This window comes from Chanodichthys erythropterus, chromosome 1 (assembly GCF_024489055.1).
Source record: "Chanodichthys erythropterus isolate Z2021 chromosome 1, ASM2448905v1, whole genome shotgun sequence".
NCBI lineage: Eukaryota > Metazoa > Chordata > Actinopteri > Cypriniformes > Xenocyprididae > Chanodichthys > Chanodichthys erythropterus.
Window position 1 is genome coordinate 17,440,026 of NC_090221.1, and position 24,488 is coordinate 17,464,513.

The 24,488-nt window shown below is 35.1% G+C and overlaps 1 protein-coding gene across 2 annotated transcripts; it reads right to left on the reverse strand.

The window, feature by feature from the left end:
* Positions 1-8: 8 nt before the first annotated feature.
* Positions 9-14,511, reverse strand: LOC137022045 (uncharacterized). 2 transcript variants are annotated; one of them, XM_067388862.1, is made up of 4 exons: positions 14,356-14,511; positions 10,104-10,256; positions 928-1,077; positions 9-783 (listed from the first exon to the last, which is right to left on the reverse strand). In XM_067388862.1, exons 2-4 carry the CDS (start codon positions 10,245-10,247, stop codon positions 427-429), a joined length of 651 nt encoding a protein of 216 aa, XP_067244963.1. In that variant the 5' UTR covers positions 10,248-10,256; positions 14,356-14,511; the 3' UTR covers positions 9-426. The 2 variants fall into 2 exon arrangements, 1 of the variants encoding a protein (XP_067244963.1); XR_010895395.1 differs by lacking the exons at positions 9-783; positions 928-1,077 and adding an exon at positions 9,345-9,969.
* Positions 14,512-24,488: the final 9,977 nt, after the last annotated feature.

Here is a 24,488-nt window from a genome sequence, read left to right on the forward strand (position 1 = left end):
GCATGTAAAATGTGTGTTATGTTTCAGGTATACATGAGTTGTCAGTTGTCCTTCTAAGATTTACATTACAGTATTAATTTAGAGGATCTAATAATAATAATAATAAACTTTATTTTGAACCTGATCTCAGGCTTTCATTCTAGTTTTACTAATTTTCATTCTACATAATCATTGTTTCAAAACACAAGATCATTGGGATATATAATGAGAACATTTGGTTTAACCACCAAAACACAACAGTATGATCTTCTTTCAGTTTAGTAAACAATCAGTTCATTCAGTTACAAACAATAAAGATACATGTCTGTTAAATTACAAAATACTTGCAAGCAATCACATTTTCATGTATTATACCATTACTCAAGCATTGACTTAATATTGATTTAAAATTATTGAACATTTTTCATGTACATCTTATAATTATCATCAGTATTGACCTTTGAGATTGTTGTGGTGGAGCTCTGGATTGACACGTTTTACAACAACAGGACACTTTCCTGTGTTTCCTGCTTTGTCCACCACAGAAACATTCACATCTTCAAGACAGCAGATGCCAGAATAATGCAAAAAGACAGCTTTGTAGCCATCTTCATCTAGACCATCATATTGAGTAAAGTTGCTAAAAACCCCAGCTAAAACAGAATAAAGACTGGTGTAACTGATTCCTGAACCAGCTCCGTCTGTCATCATATAAGTCACTTCCATAATTGTGTTTCCACATGATAAAAGACAGTCTGAAGTCTCATTTACCACACTGCACACTGGTGGAGTAAAATCAGTGACCTAAACAGAAATTAAATGTTATATCTTTCAATTATATACCATAGTAACTGCTAACATGGAGCAGTATAATCAATTAGCTGGAAAATGGACTAGAAAAACTTTATATTTGCAGAATTTTACAATACAAACAGATGTTGTACTTACATTCAGTATAGCATCTTGTATTTCTCCCCTGTCTGCATCTTTATTTGCTTCATTTTCATTGATGATATCACTGTGCGGAAAAGTCTGTGACCATCCAATCAGCATGCAGAGAAAGACCAGTGTCTTAGGAATCTGAACCATTCTGAACAACTGTGGTTTGCAAGAGAGAAGAGAGAGCAGAAAGAAGGTGTCATCTTCCTCATGTACGCTGAACGGTCCCTTTGATTTTTTTTTTTGATTTTAAAGGAACAATATGTAAATTTTCGCCGCTAGAGGTCGCTTATTCAAAACAAAGGCATAGCTTGATGACGCCTTGATTTCGCAGAATCATTGTAAGTGTTGTCTTCACGTCTACAGCTGGTGGAAAAGAATCGGGACAGTACTCAAATCATGTTCATGGATGAGATTATTAACGTTACTGTAGTATGAAGCAGAGCAAGGCCGAGTGCTGCGATTGCTAATGAGAGACGAGCGCGACGCGTCTAGAGAGCAGCGGACTTTTATTATGCCGCAGTCGCTGCTTCTGCTTCTTCTGGTCATGTGTGGGGTAAAGCAGCGCTGTTTTATCATATTAGATATATTTGTGTGTTGAAAGTTGTTATAGTGCTACTCTGTGTTTGCTCTGTGGCTAGACACTTAATGCACACTGCAGTAAGCTAGATTGATATTAGGCATAAACTAGATTGACATTCTGAATTGCGTAGTCTGTATTGCGTAATATACTCGAATACTATTTCCAGCTTCACCATATTAGGAATAGGGTGTAAGGTAAATTATGTTCTTCTGCAATAACAAGTAATGAAAAACTTTTCATAAGAGATCTTTTGTTTATAAGTATTAACTATTTATATTCCAGTAATCTCTTAAAAAGACATCAGTAGGCCTATAATATGTTCATTAATATTTACATGCCATCCAGTTGCATTGTAGTAATTAAGTAAATACTTAATGCAATCAACAAAGAGCACCTGGCTGTTATTTTTTACTTACTGTTATAAATGATGAAACACAGTAGTGAAAGTATAGTGAAATCTCAGGTAGCAGATCCGAGTCCTTTCTGAATGCTTTTGTTCGGACACACTCAAGCACTCTCACACAAATGTACAGTATTATATCTGGTCAGTAGAACATAACTTGCACAACACAGAAACTTCAGATCAATACTAAACTTGTTGTCAATGTTTAACCCTTTCAGATTCTGTGTTCATTCAAACAAATAACACTTTCTCTGGTGTCATTTAACGCCTCTCAGACTGCCTATTAGAGTTGGTGGATATTGCTAAGTAAATGAGTTGCTCCTAGAAATAAATATTAAAGAAATAATTAAAAGGTACACTATGTAACCTTTTAAGTTAAAAATAAAAAAAATTAAATAATGAGTTATCATCTCGCCTTGTGTGGGTTTTGTCACTTCCATAAAGAGAGAAAAGTTGCTCTGGCTTCTTTGACATGTGTATGGCAACATGTTCTCCAACCAATACGACCATATAGGTCGTTTGTCACTTCCCTGAAATACGACTCATAGGAGCGTTTACTAAAGTGGCGCCCCTATTGACAACAGGACACTTTCATTTTAATTCATGAAATACGACCCATAAGAGCATTTGCTTTCATTTTAATGCATTGTTCCCTTTTATCTGCATCGGGTTTCGCGTAGCTCAGCTGGTAGAGCATTGCAATAACAATATGCAATCATGTGATCATGTGATCGTGGGTTCGATCCCAGGGAACACATGTGCTCATAAAGTGTAAATGCACTATAAATCACTAAGGTTAGGTTTAGGGATGGGGTAGGTGTAGTCATTAATAAAATTAAATTTTTGTAAGTGGAAATAGGAGAAATGGTGTAAAAAGTCCACACATTGCATATAAATGAACACGCATTTTGATTGGTAATGACAGTCATACATAATTTCATGACGTCAGACGTAACACGACACTGTCATTATTTTTACACCCACTAGAGGGTGCATGACTTTAAAACGTAAATATAGGTCGTAATATGGTGCTTAAAAAACGACCTATTGGGTCGTTTTTTTTTTGGAGGACAGTCTGGTGTATGGTGAGGACCACTAAATCTTCTGTCTTAAAGGTGCTCTAAGTGATGTCATGCGTTTTTAGGTCAAACATTTTTTTTTGTCACATACAGCAAACATCTCACTATCCGCTAGCTGCCTGTCCCCTGAACACACTGTAAAAAAACACGGTCTCTGTAGTCGCCACAAGCTCCGAAAACGGCAACAAAAACAAACTGGTGCAGCCTGGACCACGAAACATAATAAACATGATCCAGCCAATAACCGACAAGAATGATTGTAAATGCGCGTTCATGACTGTTTCAGGAAGCACCGAGGGGAGGGGGAGGAGGAGGGAGGGTCTAGCTAGCCTCTGTTTTGTTTGACAACACTTCGAACGTCAACAGGAAGTTACTTCACCCAGGATCGCTTAGAACACCTTTAAATCACCTGTTTTAAAAAACGCTGAACAGAGCTCATAATAAAACAAGAATCAGATTGCGATTTTAAGGCATTTTTTCAACAGGTGAGTAAGGTATTTAATTGAACAGATACACTGCCATAGCTCTTAACATTGTAAAGCATTATCTATTGTGAAGGGTCATTTTTTCACTTTTTAACTATAGCCTACTGGGTATAGTTACAGTAACATCTTCAGCTAGTCAGCTTGAGATTCTTTCCATCTAAACTGGTTATATCTCTTAAGCCTAGTAGTGATTATTTTATTGTTAGCATTAGGATAACCATATTCATTCACACAGTTGTAAGAATTTGTAGTCTGCCTCGACCTAGATTCCACTCCAAAGTATATTTTAGAATGAGCTCATCACCAAAATGGCTTAATTATCATAGAGAAGAAGAAAGTCAACTGGAATATTGTTTATGTACCATTTGGGTTGATCAAATCCTGACCAAATGGTCATCAATTGTTGAATGGGAATGGGTGTGGGACACAGAGAACCATCTCAGACAATGAGGTATCACAACTTATTAACATACAGACCACAGCTGGTAAAACATGAGAAACTACATTTACATGAAGAGTGGTAAACTGTAAACAGGATAAAAGGCTTGAAATTTGGAAGTTCTGGGTTCATTCTGACTCCGATGAACCCAAGGCTCTACGTGTACTTTGTCACTGCTACACTGCAATAAACTTCTTCATCAAGATTTTCAACGTCCTCATCATTTTTCTTACACAGTCACGCAGAGCAGCACAACCAAAACAATGTTTTTCCACAAAATGCATGCAGTTTGTTTTTTAACCGCTATAGAGGGCCAAAAGTTACATAGTTAGTGTGTCTTAAACATCACTTTACCAAAGAAATGCATTAGGACCTAAATTTATTTTTGTAAATCAACATATAGGACAAACATTGTCCTAATCCTTATCACAAAAAATCTTTAAATAAACCATGCACTTGCTTAGATAAACTGTGCTAGGACCAGATAAATGCATAAATCATTAACAACTTTTTGGGATCAGGTCAAAGTTGCTAAATGAAATATGTATGACTCGATTCTGATATTTCAAAATAACTTAAGTTGCTTTTATTATTATTATTTTTTGAAAACTTGATTCATAATTAAATTTTAACTGGTCAATCAAACTGGTTCTTTGAAAGTTTTTGTTTAAATGATTATGCAGGTAATGAAATCAGTTACCAGATAGAGAACTATTATCCATTATTTTTGATGTATGTGGAAAATGTGGCTGATTAAGAGTGGTGGAATTTTTTTAGTATTAGAATTTCCGTCAAGACATGGGGTGGTCGAGGATAAGGTATAAAATTATGGCACGACCTGGTCCACCTGAGTTTAAGATCCCATTATTTTAAAGCCAAACTGCTTCATTATGTTTTTCATTTATTAGCAAATTTCATTTTGTTCTTGAATTTACTTTATCTATGTGAAACTCGTCAATCAATGTGAGGACACAGAAAAAAATAGCAGGGCTTGGCTAATTCGTGGCGTTATGACACAAAAAAATTGATTGATTTGAAAGTGTCTTAATCTAAGGTGCCATGATTGTCTACGAAGACAGTCATCTTGAAAAACATTATTCATTTATATTTGAACAAATATCTCAACATCACTCAAAATGACAGAATTAAAAAGTTTTCTATGTTAAGGGCTTCATTGTAACCTACACTCGCCTAAAGGATTATTAGGAATACCTTTTCAATTTCTCATTAATGCAATTATCTAATCAACCAATCACATGGCAGTTGCTCCAATGCATTTAGGGGTGTGGTCCTGGTCAAGACAATCTCCTGAACTCCAAACTGAATGTCAGAATGGGAAAGAAAGGTGATTTAAGCAATTTTGAGCGTGGCATAGTTGTTGGTGCCAGACGGGCCGGTCTGAGTATTTCACAATCTGCTCAGTTTTAGAAATAACCACTCGTTACAACCGAGGTATGCAGCAAAGCATTTGTGAAGCCACAACACGCACAACCTTGAGGCAGATGGGCTACAACAGCAGAAGACCCCACCGGCTACAATTTGCACGAGCTCACCAAAATTGGACCGTAGAAGACCGGAAAAATGTTGCCTGGTCTGATGAGTCTCGATTTCTGTTGAGACATTCAGATGGTAGAGTCAGAATTTGGCGTAAACAGAATGAGAACATGGATCCATCATGCCTTGTTACCACTGTGCAGGCTGCTGGTGGTGGTGTAATGGTGTGGGGGATGTTTTCTTGGCACACTTTAGGCCCCTTAGTGCCAATTATTAGCCAACTGAGCATTGTTTCTGACCATGTCCATCCCTTTATGACCACCATGTACCCATCCTCTGATGGCTACTTCCAGCAGGATAATGCACCATGTCACAAAGCTTGAATCATTTTAAACTGGTTTCTTGTACATGATAATGAGTTCACTGTACTAAAATGGCCCCCACAGTCACCAGATCTCAACCCAACAGAGCATCTTTGGGATGTGGTGGAACGGGAGCTTCATGCCCTGGATGTGCATCCCATAAATCTCCATCAACTGCAAGATGCAATCCTATCAATATGGGCCAACATTTCTAAAGAATGCTTTCAGCACCTTGTTGAATTAATGCCACGTAGAATTAAGGCAGTTCTGAAGGCAAAAGGGGGACAAACACAGTATTAGTATGGTGTTCCTAATAATCCTTTATGTGAGTGTATATAGGCTACACACACACATATGTATAGTCAAGTCATAACACTTTACAACCCAACCATGCTGTTGTTTTTAGGTTGCTATGGGTTTTACCTGCTGCCTGTTTTTCCTAACTGTGATGGCTTTCATTCAGTCATTTTGGACAAATATCTCTATGACTTCCAATATCTCAAGACACTTCAACATGCATCTAAGCAGAAGATAAATAGCCTAAATGCCTCTCTCACAATAAAACATTAAGAAATAAGCTGGCCTATGAAACAATATAACATTTTATCATCTGTTAAGTAACTATGTTGATTTTATTTTGAATCTATTGACTAATTTTTATTAATAATTTTCATTAAAATAATTCAATTTATATATATTAAATATATTTTTTATTCGTGAAATAACATTTACGTGGAAAAACATAGCCAGGCTTGGCCACTTGGAGGCGCTATAACACATGCTGTATCTTAATCCTATAGGTGCCATCATTGTCTACTCCGCAAAAACAGTCATTTATCTTAACATCATTAAGTTAGACTATGTTTGAATGATCTTTCAGTTATGTTTGCACAAATATCGCAATATCAGACTTGGAATGATAATTGAATTATTATTTTCTTAAGTTAAGAGCATTGCTGCAACCAGACCTAGGCCTGCTCTAGCTATATAACGTAAAATATAGTTGTGGTTGTTTAGCACTTTATGAAATAGTATACAATTTGGAATTAATAGAAATACATGCTACTTCCACAAGTTTGACTTTAGTTTGACAGTTAAATATTATTTAAATGACATGTGTACAAAATAAAGTGTGTATGTAAAGTGCACATCTATCTTAGAGCAGTGTAGATTTAAGTGCCATCAGTATTAAACCTGACCAAAGAGAGACGGTTGTAGAGCTACTGGATGTGGGACTGACAGTCACTGGCTTGACTGTGGTTGTAACACATTTTGGTGGTTGTAAACTCCAGACACACCTACGTTTAAAAAGCTGTTTATTATGATTTAATGAGAAATCATAAAACCATGTGTAAAAATGGGTGTGTGATCCTGGTTTGAGAACCTTATAAAGTCACTAAAGAATATTACACATTACAGCCTAACCTTGCTGTTTGAATTCCAACACCCCATGCCTCTCTCTCACACACAAGCTGGGATGGTCTTTTGAATAAATTCCCCCACAGTCAGCACTGTAATATATGACTTTAACTGATTGAAATAAAGGACTGAATATGGGACCCTACTGTACATGTGCTTTAAAGCTGCAGTCCGTAATATTTGCCTGTTTGTCGCCATCTCTGTTTGAAACCTGCAATTGCAGTTATATGCGGAATTATTATCTTTACGTGGGTTGTGCATCGACACGGCTCCTCAGTCAATGCACCGGTTTGGATAGAGTACTTCGGAATCACAGATTCTACGTCTTATGCTGCGTTCACACCGAACGCGTCTGGGGCGTCAAATTCGCGCCAGACGCGTCTAGTTGGACGCTTGAACATTTTGAAGTCAGACGCTTCAGACGCGCGTAAAATTCGCTCAATTCGCGCGTATAAACAAAGTGTGTTCAGACGCGAATTCGCGTCATGGGAGGGGCTTTCATCTCTTTCTGCACAGATCCTCTGAATAAACACATAATCTCGTCAGTTGGAAACCTGTAGCAGCAATTTAACTTGGTTACACTGGCCGACTTTTGCTAGCTAGAAGGTGGGCTAGTATCAACGGCTAAAATCATGCAAAAAGTTTTACAACTAACCAGATTTCTTCGCTTATTCTCTTCCAGGCAAGGTCCTTTTTTATTCCTGTCTCGATAAAAATATAATGACACATCACAGAGCTCAGGGTGGCTACACACAGCGACATCTTTGTTCTGGTCTCCGGCATCACTGATCGCATCATAAACACCTTACTACCAAAGCAGAGTCCCTGATTGGTTAACGCGCCGCGAATTTACGCCAAAGTTCAGATTTTTCAACTCGGGCGTTTGGGCGTCAGACGCTCAATTCGCGCGTCAGCCGCGTGAACGCTCAATTCGCGCCGCGCCATTCGCGCGTCAACGGCCGATTCGCGCCGCAGGACCTCTAGACGCGCGTTTGCATTGACTTAACATGTAAATCAGACGCAGACGCGTTCGGTGTGAACGCAGCAGAAGTATGACCAAAATAGTTTTTTTTTTTTTTTTTTTTTCGGAAAATGTCATCTGAACAAATAAGTAACATGTCTGGCACTTTTGTTCTGACCAACTGAGAAACAAAAGCATTACAATAAAGCGCGCTGCCAATGCTGATTAAATCACATCAAACCATGCAAATTATTATTGTTATACTTTGTTGTCAAATTGTTAATGTTCACAACATCAGCATTGAGTGACTGTCTATTCAGTGTGTATCGGCGTTAGGCCTACCTGTCAATTTCAATTTCTGTAGCCACTCCTTAGTCCAAAGTCTTTTGCTTTTGTTTTGACTATGGGTGAATCTTCAATTGTCACTGATGATTGTCATTTGGATTTTTCTGGATTACAATCCGCCATCAAAATGATACGTTTAATTAATTCCAGCTTTTGTGAGAACACACTATAAATGATCCGTCACAGCATCCTCCACAGTTTACTAGCTGGGACTCCTTCTCTATGTAAACAGACGTAATGACGCAAAGACGGATGGCTGCATGCTTGAATTTCCCGTGGAAATCCACCAGAGCCGCTCTTATTAGAAAACATTATTACAAGCTTACCGTTGTGAATCGAGCTAAGGTAAAGAGATAGTTTTGAACACTGGCTGGTTATGTACTTGCTCAAAAATTTATTTTTTATCATTTTTTATCATTTTCAAAAAAGTTATGGACAGCAGCTTTAATAAAAAAAGAATATATATATATATATATATATATATATATATATATATATATATATATATATATATATATATATATATATATAAATATATATGAAGAGTTTCGTTGCAAAACGAGATAAATCCGTTTTTAACATTTTTGTCAAAATATGTTTATTATTATGTTATCATGTTATTTTGTTTTATGGTGCTACTTAGCTGTATTTTTTAAGTTATGAAGGTTTAAATCATAACAAACCAACTGCAGTTGAATTGATATTAATTGGAATGCACAACCAAAAAACAAGATTTTTGAAAAATTAAAAAAAAAAAATTATCTCGTTTTGCAATGAAACTCTTCATATATATAGCTATATAGCATTTTATAAAGTAGAACAAAATTTAGAATAAAAAGAAATACTGTACCACTACTTTCACAAGTTTGATTTTATTCTCTAAGTATAAAGCGATATAAAGTGAGTGAACATGATTGCAGTAAAATTAGGAATAAATAAAAAAGTGCTGGTCTGTCACAGTTTCATGTACTATACCGTACATTGAAGTCATTGAAAAAATCATTTTTCATTAAGTGCACATTTCCATACAGTTAACATCCATGTTAAAACAGTATAGATTTCAGTGCCATCACTATAAAACTTGACAAAAGAGAGATGGTGGTGGTAGAGCTACTGGATGTAGGTTTGACAGTCATTGGGCTGATTGTGGTCACTACTGGTCGTTTTATATTAAAAGGGCACTTTGCCTTGTTTCCTGCCTTGTCTATCACAGTAATCTCCACATCGTGGAAGCAGCAGGAACCAATATATTTCACAATGGTTGCATTGTAGCCATTTTCATCTACAGTTGTATCAATGGAGATGGAAAATGTATTGTTGAATTCAGTAGAGTCAGTGGCAGAAAGAGAGGGGTGATCAATTCCTGAACCAGCACCATCTGACATGATGTAAGTCACTTCCCAGCTTGCATTTTCACATGACAAAGGACATTCCAAACTCTCATTTACCACACGGCACACTGGTGGAGTAAAATCAGTGACCTGAAGGGAAAATACAGCTGCATGATATTTCTTTCAGTCAAATGCCACAGTAACTTTATATGTGTTTAACTTGTACAGTAGCAGTAAAACTAGGGAATCAGCATACATCAGTACAGATAAAATGAAGCACTTACACTCTGCATTGCATCTTGTCTTTCTCTCTCTACCTCGAAATTTTTCATTGCTTTATCCTCAGTGGTGACATCATGGTATGGAAAAGCCTGTGAGCATCCAATCAGCATGCAGAGAAAGACCAGTTTCTTTGCATTATGAATCATTTTGTTAATCTGTGAAGAGAGATGAAAAATTGGATGAAAGTTTTCAGGTTTCACTCAAAATCGTATGGTCTTAAACGCAACTGTCAGCATATTTTGCTACAGGACAGTGACTGTCATCTTTGCAGGAATGCAATATGAAGATTATACAGAGGAACATTTCTCTTTAGCAACATGTATATAGCAGGCACAACAATGATGCTATATTGTGACTAAACATGCATCGTCATTTTTGAATACCTCTGTTTACACTACAACACAAAAACAAATTTATCCACTTGGGAGAGCGTTTTCAAAAAGCTTTGTCTTCATTGACAAAAAAAACGAAGAGAAAAAGATGCGTTTTCAAAGAAAAGGACAAGGCCTTAATGTACTGTTTACTTGAGTGAAACATTTGTTTTTGAGTGAAAATTGTTGAGCAGGACTTAATTTTGTTGTGATTTGCAATTTGCTAGGATGTCATGTGAGTGACAGGTTGTCCCGCCCTCATTCCAGTGAACACGTCATCAGAGAAGAGATGTCACTGCAAGAGGGAGGGGAAGTTATTTTGATTGTGATTATGATAGTACTGATTATGATTTTTATTGCAGCAGGTCACACTCTGAACAAGCTGTGCCCGCATCGCCTGTACATTTGCCAGCAGTTATAGAGCTGGGAATCGAAATCCAATTCTGGAATCTCATACTTAACCCTCTACCGCATAGTGTTGCCATATGGCAACATACACTTTGTGTTCATTTCCTTGCCACCGTCTCTTTAATAGAACATTCTAGTTTTCTTTGTTGGTAAGAGAAGACCTTAGTTTAGCTATTGATGAGCTTTAGTTTAGCGATTTTCTGACAGACTGCCATCTCTTGTATGTAGTTGCTGAAAGCAAATTAAAACGTCAGTAACAAACAAGGACCCGCCCATGTCACATTCACAAAATTTTTTTTAACATCATCTCAGGTAAGTTATGATAACATATTCACCACTCAAATTTTTTTTTATGAAATTAGTTTTTGGTAAATCGATAAAATGTCTGTGTTGCCATATGGCAACACTGCACAATAATGGAATGGCATTATTATAATAGGTTAGATAGCAAAGGCCAGCTGCAGTCTGTTACAATAACAACATTAATGTTAGTGATATAATGTTGAATAGTCGTATGTCAAGGACTGCCATGGCATTTGTATTATCGATTAAATCAACATGGGACACCTGCCACCACAGCCAGTATACTGGCCCAGACCTACCACTGGCCTACCATTGTGTCTCAAAAAGGCAGGTGCAAGTGGCTGTAAGTGTATTGTTAGGGTGAAGAGCACCAAATGTGATGTGTACATGTGTCTCACCTCTGAAAAAAAATGCTTTTTGAAGTTTCATACAGAAAAAAGGTGAAGATTCAAGGATTATGGGGGATTTATGTTCATAATCTTCCTCTCATAAGATTGCGTAATGCTGAATTTTCATGAACTACAATATTTTTGGTTTTATGTCAATGTTTTATGATACATGATGAACAGTATTATATTTAACTGTATAAATTTGCAATTTAAATAATATTCACGAAAAACGTAATGAAATTCAAAGAATATAAAGCATTATTCAGCAAAAGAATAAATTCCATAAATAAAAGCACAAGATGTTGGAAAATAAGTATAAGGTGTTGTTTATATTTACTGCTAAAGCTTATAATAGCACCAATTTATTCAATACAAACAACATTTCTGAGGAAAAATATTAACTATATACACTTACACTTATTTTAGGTTATATCCACTATTTATGATATGGCAACATATCATAAAGTAGGCTACCTTAAAATAATATTTTTTTCCAAATTTTTTTTTACAGCACTTCAAGTTAAGCCATTCTAAGAAAATAAAAAGAGTCAAATATCTTTTTTAATAAATTTATCAAAATGCGTGCGGTAGAGGGTTAAGGTCAGAAATTGGATACTTGTTCAAATTAAAATTTCTATTCCGCTGATCGATTCCTGTGTGTGCAATTAATGTAATTTTCAACTATTCAAGAAGATGCACTCGACTCCGAATGGACAAATGCACACAAAATTGTCAAACTATCCTCATATAGTCACTGATTTTGAGTGAATAACTTTAATAAGATGACTCTATATTTTATTTATAAAAAGACTATATTCTGTGTTATATTCTTATATTATACTATATCCTATATTTTTAATATTTTACATGTTTATATTTGATTTCTTGCACTTATTTGTGCTAGCATACCGTAAATTTGTTTTTCTCTCTTATTTTATAACTATTTAAAATGTTTGAAATGTAGGCCTAGTAAGTTTTTGCTGATATTTTTTGTTTAATCCTAAAGTTCCTCATAGTGCTCTTGAGGCTGCTGATTTTTGTTCATGGAATTCAGCTGTAGCAAAATGTTTAGCAAAAAGACACAGTAGCTAAATATGTTTGATATATATTTATTTAATAATTTGTTTATTTTTTGCCTTATCGGAATCGAAACTGGGAATCAGAATTCGCCATAACGTGTGTATGCTTAGGGCTCCCAAAATGGTAACCCCGCACCTGTTCGCAGCTTTACAACACTTGTAAACCAATCCCACTAATGTCACAGCAAGGGCAAGAACTTTGAGATATATTGCAGCTGGATAGTCCTACTATTGAGAAATTTCATCACACTGGATTTTCCATGGTCTTCCTGGTAATAAACGAATCACTTCCTGAAAGCACGCGTCTTGTTGGGGTAATTTTGTGTATTACGTAATAACTACGCCTCAAACGGAAGAATCGGCATGGCAAGCCGTTTTAGCATTAAATACCCCTGGCTGCACTAGTCATAATTTAGTTTTGACTATTCAAAATTCCAATTCCGGATATCTATTCTGCTATTTTGACTCGTCGTAATTGGAATTAAGATGTTTTCAATGTTATTTTGACTAGCCATAGCCTAATATACATTCGACATATCAATGCTATTTTGACTGTCATATTTTACCATTGGAAAATATTTTCTGATATCTACAAATGAGTTTTGATTAGTAGAAATTGTAATTAAAGGTATCTATAATTGATTTGGTTTGTAATCTTTATTTCGAACTCAAGTTTTTTAAAAGAAAAAAAAAAAAAATATATATATATATATATATATATATATATATATTTATATATATATATATATAATATATAATAAAAAAACAATTTTAACAAAATGTATATTGGGAAAAAAATATATATATATATATATATATATATATATATATATATATATATATATATATATATATATATATATATTTTATTTTTTTTTCTTCTTTTAAAAAACTTGAGTGTATATATAAAGATTTTTAACTAGGCAAAACTTAATAAGAGATATCTTAAATTGGAATTCTTCCTAGTAAAATCTCTTTTAAAGACATCTGCAATTAACTATGGAAGACTTTTTCTTTGGAGATATCTGCATTTAGCTTTGTGACTAGGAAGAATTTCAATGTAGATATCTGGAAGTAAAGGGTTAATTCACCCAAAAATAATTTATTTGTCATTAATTACTCACGGTCATGACATTCCACACCCTTAAGACCTTCCTTCATCTTTGGAAATTAAATAACAGATATTTTCGATGAAATCCGAGAGGTTTCTGGCCCCCATAGAAAGTAATGAAATTACCGCATTCAAGGTCCAGAAAGACATAGTTAAAATAGTCCACGTGACCACAATGGTTCAACCCTAATGTTACAAAGCAACCAGAATACTTTTTTTGTGGCAAAAACAAAACAAAAATAACAGCTTTATTCAATGCAGTTTGTGTTGTACACAGTGCAGCGCTTCCGAGTTCTTCATCAGAACGCCGACTCCGTATTGGCCGGCGTTCTGCAATAACAGAGAGGCTAATGACTGTGAAAAGAGATTTGTAACTTTATTACTGTTTATTAAATTTACTTTCTTTTACCTGTTTTTTTTTTTTTTTTTTAATCAAGCGAGATTATCAGTTAAAACAATATATGCCTATAAATTTAAAAATAACATATCAAAAATATGCACATTAATATAGAAAATAATAGGCCTAATAACATACATGTTGGTCCAGCAATAAAAAGGCACAGTACAATTTTGCTTAATATGATAATACTTACCTTTATAAGTGACAAAATCTCAGTAATGATAAGTAGTGAAATCTCGGGTAAGATTCTGCGCCTCAGTTCCGGTCCTTGTCTGCTCTAAATTATTTTGAAGACATATATTAGGTAGATTTCCTACACTCTCAGACACACCCAGGCATGTCAACACCACCCATTCCAACGTCATCAGAGCTGGTCAGTGGAACATATTATGGGATTGCACAATATGAAGTGAATGTTTAGCCTGCTGGGTCAAACTGTAAAGTATTGTTTAAGTGGATATTGCTAAATTTTAAATGAAGCAAGGCAGCCTGTAACAGGAAGTGTGGCATAAATTTATCACTTTCTTTTTCTTATGTCTGCTTTTTATTGCATTTGTAATGTGGCCTAATTGAGTCATTGTACAACACATTGGTCAACTGATATTGTTTTTAATTGTGCTTCATAAATAAACTGAGATTGTTAAATCCCGTCACATGCATCGTGGTGCTTACGTGTACAGCGTCAGCCAATACCAAGCCGGCGTTCAGACGTAAATACAGAAGCCTGCACTGCATCACTACATCACAACAGTTCAAATTTTGTTTTTTTGCACACAAAAAGTATTTGTCGCTTCATAACATTAAGGTTGAACCACTGTAGTCACCTTTAACAATGTCTTTAATACCTTTCTGGACCTTGAAAGGTACAATGACGTTGCTGCCTATGTGTGCTTGATTTCATCAAAAATATCTTAATTTGTGTTCCGAAGATGGACAAAGGTCTTCCAACGACATGAGGGTGAGTACTTAATGACAGAAATTTCATTTTTGGGTGAACTAATGCTTTAAACAAGGAAGGAATTCTCATGTGCAAACATATTTGCTCATGGTATTTTATTTTAAACATGTCAAATAACTGGACTTTCTGTGATTTCCTGATTTTCATGAAACTGTTGTTTGTTTGCATCACTGTTTCTCAACACTTTGTCACTGCCTCATCCAGTAAATGTTTCAAAGTGTTTTATTTTTCATTATTACATTTACTAGTTAAGCAAAAGATACAGCCAACTTATCACACAATAAATTCAGACAAGGTGAATCAGGTCCCATGTGTGATGTGGACTCATATATAGGTTAAATAATACAAGGACATTATGGACTCTAACTTTTTATTTGTATTTTTAATAAAGGGAAGAATGAAAATATATAGAGAACTAGGCTATTTGTTTAAGTTAATGAGGAATCAAGATTACAGTCAAAGTCTTTGCATGGCAACTTAACGAAAGACTTATCACAACTGTACAATAAAAGTACGCCATCAGTGATGCATACAGCTATGTGGACATCTTGCATTTATTGCTTCCTTTGGCTTTTCTTCATATTATATAAAATCAAGGAAATTGCTCAATCCTCAGGCCTTCAGAACTTCAGCCCCCACGCGGACAGTCTTGGTATTGTAATCCTGGAGTGCAAGTAACCAAATAAATGTGGTCCTCCAATAGGGGGAGATAAAAGACAAAAGAACACACATTGATCAGGTTTTGCTCAAACTTGTGGAGCTTGTGCAGCTCAAGTGCTGCTTCCTATAAAACAAACTGATATTAAGAAATTCTAAAATTCATATAAATTAATGTTTGCAACTCTAACGACTTTTTGGTTATTCTGATAAAACAACTTGTAATTAAACATTTTGTTTTAAATAAAATATATAAGCATTTTTGTATTAGGCCTACGGTACTTTTATGCATGCTTAGTTGGCCATCAATCTTTTGCATCTGAAAGACTAAAATATGACAGCCAAAGTCTCTGCCTCAGAGATTCAGTCTCACTGTATTACATTTTAAACTCCTTTGCACTATATATTTTTGCTCTATTTACTGATGTCTAGCTGTGTCGAGTAAAATCATTTTGTTTTATTGCTATGTGTGGGATTATCTGAACTGAACAAAAGAGATTATTAATTCAAAAAACAAGAAAGCATCTGAGCACATTCACTGCTCTCATAGTGGTGAATCCGCAGGACAAGTGATCTTGAGAGAGTCAGACTGCCCTCTGCCTTCTGATGTTTAATTCATCTAAACGAGACAGTTCACCTGTCAAGCATGTCTGGGTCATGATATAATCTCTGGTCCTGAACATGACACACACAAAAATAATCCAATCAGTTGTTATTATTTATTTTTTCCCCCATATCTTTAAGAAACTATGTATGGTGTTTTCCACAAATGGACCCCTAAGTCTTTTTTTATTTTTGGTTACACTTTATTTTAAGGTGTCTTTGTTACACTGTATACATTTAAGTACTGAGTAAAATTAATTAACTGCATGTACTTACTATAGGGTTAGGATTATGGTTTGGTTCAGTTTAAGGTTAGTTGCATGTAATTATACATAATTTATAGTTATTACTATAGTTACTACATGTGTCATATGTAACAATGACACTGTAAAATAAAGTGTTACCTTTTTTTCTTTTTTCTTTTTTCGAAAATGTCAATGAAAGGAGATTATTACCAGTATGAGCTTTATAAATTAAAGTATATATAATTTACAGAAATAAAATTTAATCAAACATCAGATTAATCTTTTTCATTAAACACACATTTATAAATATAAAGAAATACATTTATATCACAATTAAAAATGCTGGGTTGTTTCAACCTATGTTTGGGTCAAATAATGTATATTTGCTTGTCCATATTTGACTCAAACATGGGTTGAAACAACCCAGCATCTTTAGAGTGAAAATAAAGAAATAAAGTTTCCATAAACTATAGAAAAATATTTGTTTGAGTGTCTTAATGGCACGGTGTGGTTGTGTATATGAATTGCACGAGAGATGAATCAGATAAACAGACTTTAATGACAAAAGGCTCAGGAGAACAGAGAGATACAACCAAACAAACATCATCGTAACACTGAAGAGAACAGACAGAGAATGAAGGAGTTACATACATGGAACAAACAAAGGGAACTAATGAGATAATTAATGAGATGCCAGGTGAACATAATGACTAATCAAACAAACTGAGAAACAGAACAAAAAGTAACACTTAATTTTAAAGGTGCCCTAGAATTAAAAATTGAATTTATCTTGGCATAGTTAAATAACAAGAGTTAACATGGAAATGACATACAGTGAGTCTCAAACTCCATTGTTTCCTCCTTCTTATATAAATCTCATTTGTTTAAAAGACCTCTGAAGAACAGCCGAATCTCAACATAACACAGACTGTTACGTAACAGTCGGGATCATTAATAAGTACGCCCCCAATATTTGCATATGCCAGCCCATGTTCCCAATATTATGAAAGGCATTAGACAAGGGCAGAACGTCTGGATCTGTGCACAGCAGAATCATCAGACTAGGTAAAGCAAGCAATAACAACAGCGAAAAATAGCAGATGGAGCAATAATAACTAACATGATCCATGATATCATGATATTTTTAGTGATATTTGTAAACTTTCTTAATGTTTCGTTAGCATGTTGCTAATGTACTGTTAAATGTGGTTAAAGTTACCATCGTTTCTTATTGTATTCATGGACACAAGAGCCGTCGCTTTTTTTTATTTTTAAACACTTGCAGTCTGTATAATTCATAAACACAACTTCATTCTTTATAAATCTTTCCAACAGTGTGTAATGTTAGCTTTAGCCACAGAGCACAGCCTCAAACTCATTCAGAATCAAATGTAAACACCCATATATTAGCTGTGTGAACTTTGTAAATGCACTGTATTATAGAGTCGTGAGCTCGATGGGCAGGGAGCACGAGATTTAAAGGGCCAGCAGCCCTGAATTGGTGCATAGTTAATGATGCCCCAAAATAGGCAGTTAAAAAAAATTAATTTAAAAAAAATCTATGGGGTATTTTGAGCTTAAAAACTTCACAGACACATTCAGGGGACACCTTAGACTTATATTACATCTTGTAAAAAAACGTTCGATGGCAGCTTTAAGGTAAAACTTATTTTTATTTTTTTTTTCTTTCTATGCAATCTATCAGACACTGCTGTAAATTATTTTTAGGAATTAAAATGAATTAATTATTAAAAAATATTAATTATACAATATCATTGCTTCAGATTATTTTAAAGTTCAAATGAAGCCAAAGGACACAGATTTGATATCTTTGTATACTATTTGTGAAAAGCGCACGGCTGTTTTCTAAAAGATAAATGGTAGGTGGAAAAGGAATTAGATGATGATACTTAATGGTGTATGTGAACTAAACCTGATCAAACAGATATTATAGAAGGCTGAGATGGCTATTCATGCGTTTATTACTTCTTGCTTAGATTACTGCAACTCTATACTGCGGCAATCGCATCATACAATTCTGAGGGCTCTTATTGGCTGCCTATTCAATTCAGAGTTGATTTTAAAATTCTCGTATTTATCCTTGCATAACCAAGCTCCCATAGTTGAACTGCTGCATCTTTATACCCTCTCTAGAAGTCTAAGATTAAAGGTGCCCTAGAATCAAAAATTGAATTTACCTTGGCAGAGTTGAACAAGAGTTCAGTACATGGAAATGACATACAGTGAGTCTCAAACACCATTGTCTCCTCCTTCTTGTGTAAATCTCATTTGTTTAAAAGACCTCCGAAGAACAGGCGAATCTCAACTTAACATCAACTGTTATGTAACAGTTGGGATCATTAATATGTACGCCCCCAATATTTGCATATGCCAGCCCATGTTCAAGGCATTACACAAGGGCAGCCAGAATTAACGTGAATCATCAGACTAGGTAAGCAAGCAAGAACAATAGCGAAAAATGGCAGATGGAGCAATAATAACTGACATGATCCATGATATCATGATATTTTTAGTGATATTTCTAAATTGTCTTTCTAAATGTTTCGTTAGCATGTTGCTAATGTACTGTTAAATGTGGTTAAAGTTAGCATCGTTTTTATACTGTATTCACAGAGACAAGAGCCGTCGCTATTTCATTTTTAAACACTTGCAGTCTGTATAATTCATAAACACAACTTCATTCTTTATAAATCTCTCCAACAGTGTGTAATGTTAGCTTTAGCCACGAAGCACAGCCTCAAACTCACTCAGAATCAAATGTAAACATCCAAAAAAATACTATACTCACATGATCCGACGCATGCATGCAGTATGCATGACGAACATCTTGTAAAGATCCATTTGAGGTTTATATTAGCTGTGTGAACTTTGTAAATGCACTGTATTATAGTCGAGAGCTCGTGGAGTCAGGGAGCGAGGGGCCGCAGCCTGAATCGGTGCATAGTTAATGATGCCCCAAAATAGGCAGTTAAAAAAATTTATTTAAAAAAATCTATGGGATATTTTGAGCTGAAACTTCACAGACACATTCAGGGGACATTACATCTTGTAAAAACTGGTTCTAGGGCACCATTAAGTGACACAGAACCTTCTTTTAGTCCCACACTCCAGACTGAAACATGGGATTGAGCTTTCTCTGTGGTTGGGCCATAGCTATGGAATAACTTGCCTTTAGAGATTATTGGCACCTCCCCTGATGATTTTAAGTCTCTTTTAAAAATGTGTCTGTTCTCCCTGGCTTTTAAAAAAAAATTTTTTTTTAAATGTTTATATTTGGATTTTTAATTTTTTTTTGTACTGCACTTTGGTCAGTCTTGTGGCTGTTTTTAAATGTGTTTTATAAATAAAATGAACTTGAACTTAATATTTACCAATTACACCACAAAAAAACGTGCACATGGCATTTAATATATACGACTGATCAATAAGCAATAGATCCTTCTACTTTACAAGATCTAATTTCTCTCTTTTCTTATTTATACTCAATTGCCCCTTTCCTTACCCTTTCAGTCTCTCTTTCTCCCCTAACATCCCTACATCCCTCTCTCCTCCTACGTTTTCCCTAACATTTGATAGACTGTAATTAGATATCCTTGTAAAATCAGCAGAAAGAGTCGTTACTCAATCCTGCAGTTTACATTTCGGTTTTGTCGTCAGTCAATTGCATCCCCTCTTCTCCCCTCACCCTGAGTTCACTCTGTCTGACGCACAAATACTCCCCTATTTTATCTCCTCTTTCATTTTCCGTTACTGAGCTTTCTCTTCTTCTCCGGCTGAGTGTAGCTCTTTATCCATAAATTATACATCAGGTGAAGGTGACAGACAGAGAGAAGATTTCATGCTATAATCATTAAATCTGCTTAAATATGAAGGGTTAGATAAACTGAGCAGAGTAGAGGTGTTGGGAAATACATTTAAATGCACTGATCAAATCTGGAAAGAATGTTAAAATGAGGCAGGGACCGCAAATGTGGGCATTTAAACTGTCTTCAATGAGGTCACCATTGTTTAATTTAAAAAAGTGTGTTTGTGTGTGTGTGTGTATCTGTTATTGACACAGCTCATAACATAACTTGACATAATCCCAAATAAACTGCATTTCAGGAAACAAATTTTCAGCAAACATCCCAACGCCATTCATGCTGCTGAGAGCAACGTTTAAATGAATATGTGAGTACGTGCTGCTCGCCTTCCTCTCAACAGCAAAATAAACACAACAAAAAGAAATCATCTGATCATGGCGATGTAAATTTGGACATGCAGATGTTTGCACCAGTTCTGCGATTCACCAGCATTCAGTATCTGCTGTCAGAAGAAATCTTTTCTGGTCATATTTTAGTTTTATTATTCTAATGTTATTTTCAAACATTATTTTTACATATTTTTGTAAAATGTCTCTCACCTCAGAAAAACAGACTTTCTTGACCTGCCAGATGTTGTGCTGTTGATATTTAAAAAGGATATTATCCATATGCTATATCCTTTTGTAACGATACGGGACTCGGGCAGGGATCCATTTGCGAGCTTTATTAAAAGTGAGCGTGGTCATACAGGCAGGGTCAAACAGGAACAAACAGGAACAGCAGGGACAGGTAGAATCGTGGTCAGGATACAGGCAAAGGTCAGGACAGGCAGATATCATTCACAGGTCAGGAAACAATACACAGTCCAAAGGCAGGCAGCTGAGGGTCGTAAACAAAAGACAAACAGGATCAGAAACAGGCAGGCAATGAATACAGGGAAATGCTCAGAATTGTACACAGGGGTGAAACAAGACTTCGCAATGAGGTGATGTGTGAGTGCTAGGAGTGAGTCCAACTTAAAAGGGATGAGGGAAGTGCCAACTAGTGTGCAAACAAGGAGGATACTGGGAACTGGAGTGACTGTGACACATTGCAGTTATGTTGCCAATAAGTTATGAAATTACCAAAGCATTGCAAATATTTTACCTAAATGGAATGTTCTCTCTTGGTTATTTTATAACCAGACTGTACTGATGACGTTGTGAGCTGGTAATTTGATGAAATTACGGGCCCATGACATTGCAGTTACATTGCTAGTCATGAAATGACCAAAGTATTACAAATATAGTATAACTGGAATGTTCTTGGTTATCTTATAACCTTAGGAGACCGTACTGACAACATTGTGAGTTGAAGATAATGAAATTATGGGCATGTCGTCGTTACATTGTCAATTAGTAAGTCATTAAATTACCAAAAAGTATAGCAATAAATTACATAACTTTTATGTCACATGTTAGCTGGGATGTCGACAGATGAGGTAATTTAAATTACACTTATGATAGTTTGATTATAAAGTATATTTGACACTATAATAGACAAGTTGGGAAGGTTTTGTTTTTATAGTTTCCTACAAGCTGTTCATACATTGACAATAAAGAAAGCGATCAATACATGAAAATTCGTACATATAAAATTCACCGGCTAATAGATAAGAGCTATAGGGTTTTTTTTTTTTACAGCATTCAAAGTGTACAAGATTAGTGTTGAATTCAACCAAGTGATTAGTGATTAAATTGTCAAGTGTTTAAAATCATGTGACTTTGTGGAAGTGATGTCATAAATGTGGGTGGGAAATTGTCAAAACAAGAAGCAATCCTTGTGAAGTCCACTTAAAGGATAGTGACATAGGATTTAGACAAAATTAATGTTAAAAATAGAAATGAATGACACAATGTTCTAAAATGTTTTTGATTTATGTTTGAGATGTATTTGTACAACAAATGTTGCAAAAATATAGTGAAAGTGTGTCAAATTATTTTCTATTTGAAGCAATTTTTGTCTCCCCACTTCATCAGGGTTGTTTTCGAAAGTGGGACAGCCTGTTATACATGTATTTTTGCAAATGTTTGCATGTATTATGTTCAATGTTTGGGCTTATAATGGAGCATTATTATTTGTTTAAAGGGTTAGTTTACCCAAAAATGAAAATTCAGTCATTAATTACCTCATGTCGTTCAACACCCATAAGACCTGTGTTCAGAACACAAATCAAGATATTTTTGATAAAATCCAATGGCTCAGTGAGGCCTCCAGTGATAGCAAGTTAATTTCTACTTTCAATGCCCAGAACGGTACCAAAGACATGTTCATATTTAAAACAGTTCATGTGATTACAATGGTTCAACCTTAATGTTATGAAGCGACGAGAATACTTTTTTGTGCGCCAAAAAAAACAAAATAACGACTTTATTCAACTATATCTAGTGATGGGCGATTTCAAAACACTGACTCATGAATCTTCGAAGCTTTACAAATCTTTTGTTTCGAATCAGTAGTTCGGAGCACCAAAGTCACATGATTTCAGTAAGCGATTCTTTGTTACGCCATAAGTGTTTCGAAATTTCAATGATACACATGACTTTGGAAGTTTAATATGCGCTCCAAACCACTGATTCGAAACAAAAGATTCGTAAAGCTTCAAAGCTTCATGAAGCAGTGTTTTGAAATCACCCATCACTAGATATTGCTGTACTAAAATATTTTTTTAGTACCTTTCTAGGCATTGAAAAAGGAAATTAATTTGCTGTCAATGGAGGCCTCACTGAGCCATCAGATTTTATCAAAAATACCTTAATTTGTGTTCTGAACATGATCGAAGGTCTTACGGGTGTAGAACGACATGAGGGTGAGTTAATGACAGAATTTTCATTTTTGAGTGAACTAACCCTGTAAGATCAGGATTCAAATATTCTCACGATTAGCCAATTAGCTTAGAATTTCGAACTAGCTATTCAGCATTATTATTGATTTCACTGCACTGACACTATTGGATGAGAAGTAAACAAACTGAATTGAGTTAAATAATGACCACCGTTTTCTACAGAGCTACTTTATAGCTGAACTGAATTTTAGAAAGTTATTGAATTGAACTGAATCAACACTGAACTGACTTCAGCTGAACAATGACACTTCTTTTTAGTGCTGCTTTACAGCAAAAATATTTCACATTTCAGTCTCACCTAATGTAAGTCACATTTTCATCCACAATACTTGTCTGCTTATACTTGTTCAATTTAAATTTCCTGGAAGCTTACTTAAAAGTCCTTTTCACATGACTCCAGTAACAGATCCAGTAAGAGAATAATAAGAAATAGAGGTTGATTGCTGTGGCATCAGATACGAACAGATCTAGGTTTAGATAACAGGATAGAGATCACTGCACAAACGCTTGTGGTTTATTCTTGATGTTTGTTGTACAATAATAATATTTAATCATGTAAAATATATTAAACAATTAATTGTAATAAAAATAAGGCATTAGAAAACAAAAAAATGCCTGAAAGTGCTGAAAAAAAACAGAAGCAAATTTCAAATAAAAATAAAAAAACGAAAAGAACAAGCAGAAATAGCTGACAAAAAATAATTAGCACTGAATTTAAATAAATAAATTAGATAGCATTGCTAATTTCGGTTTAAATTCTGCACCTTATTCCAAATCAGTGAAAGCCTTCATTTTCTGTGACAGATAACTAATAATAACTAATAATAAATGATTTCTTGATACTCCATTTCCATAGGGACAGCAAAAACAGTGTGTACAGGTTATGTTTGTGAGATTTCATATAAAAACTTTGTTGTTTTTTTTACTACTAACACAGAAACCCCTTATCTTACCAATCCAATGCACTTTAGAATACAGCCTAGACAGAAAAGGGCAAACGAAAGATAAGGAGAGAGAGGTATCGGATGGATAGAGTGTCACCTTCTGAATGTTAGAAGGGCAAAAAGCAGACATGGTATCCTTCTGTCTTTCTTTTCCCTGCTGGATAAAACAGCCCATGGGCAGAGAGACGGATGACAAACTGTGGACTTCTAC

Bases quoted from the DNA above. Each gene is read 5' to 3' on its own strand.
- LOC137022045 (XM_067388862.1), bottom strand. From the start codon at position 10,247: ATGATTCATAATGCAAAGAAACTGGTCTTTCTCTGCATGCTGATTGGA. The intron at 1,078-10,103 runs GTAAGTGCTTCA...TGCAAACCACAG, and splicing joins GACAAGATGCAATGCAGAGT to TTGTTCAGAATGGTTCAGAT. The intron at 784-927 runs GTAAGTACAACA...ATTTCTGTTTAG, and splicing joins TACAAGATGCTATACTGAAT to GTCACTGATTTTACTCCACC.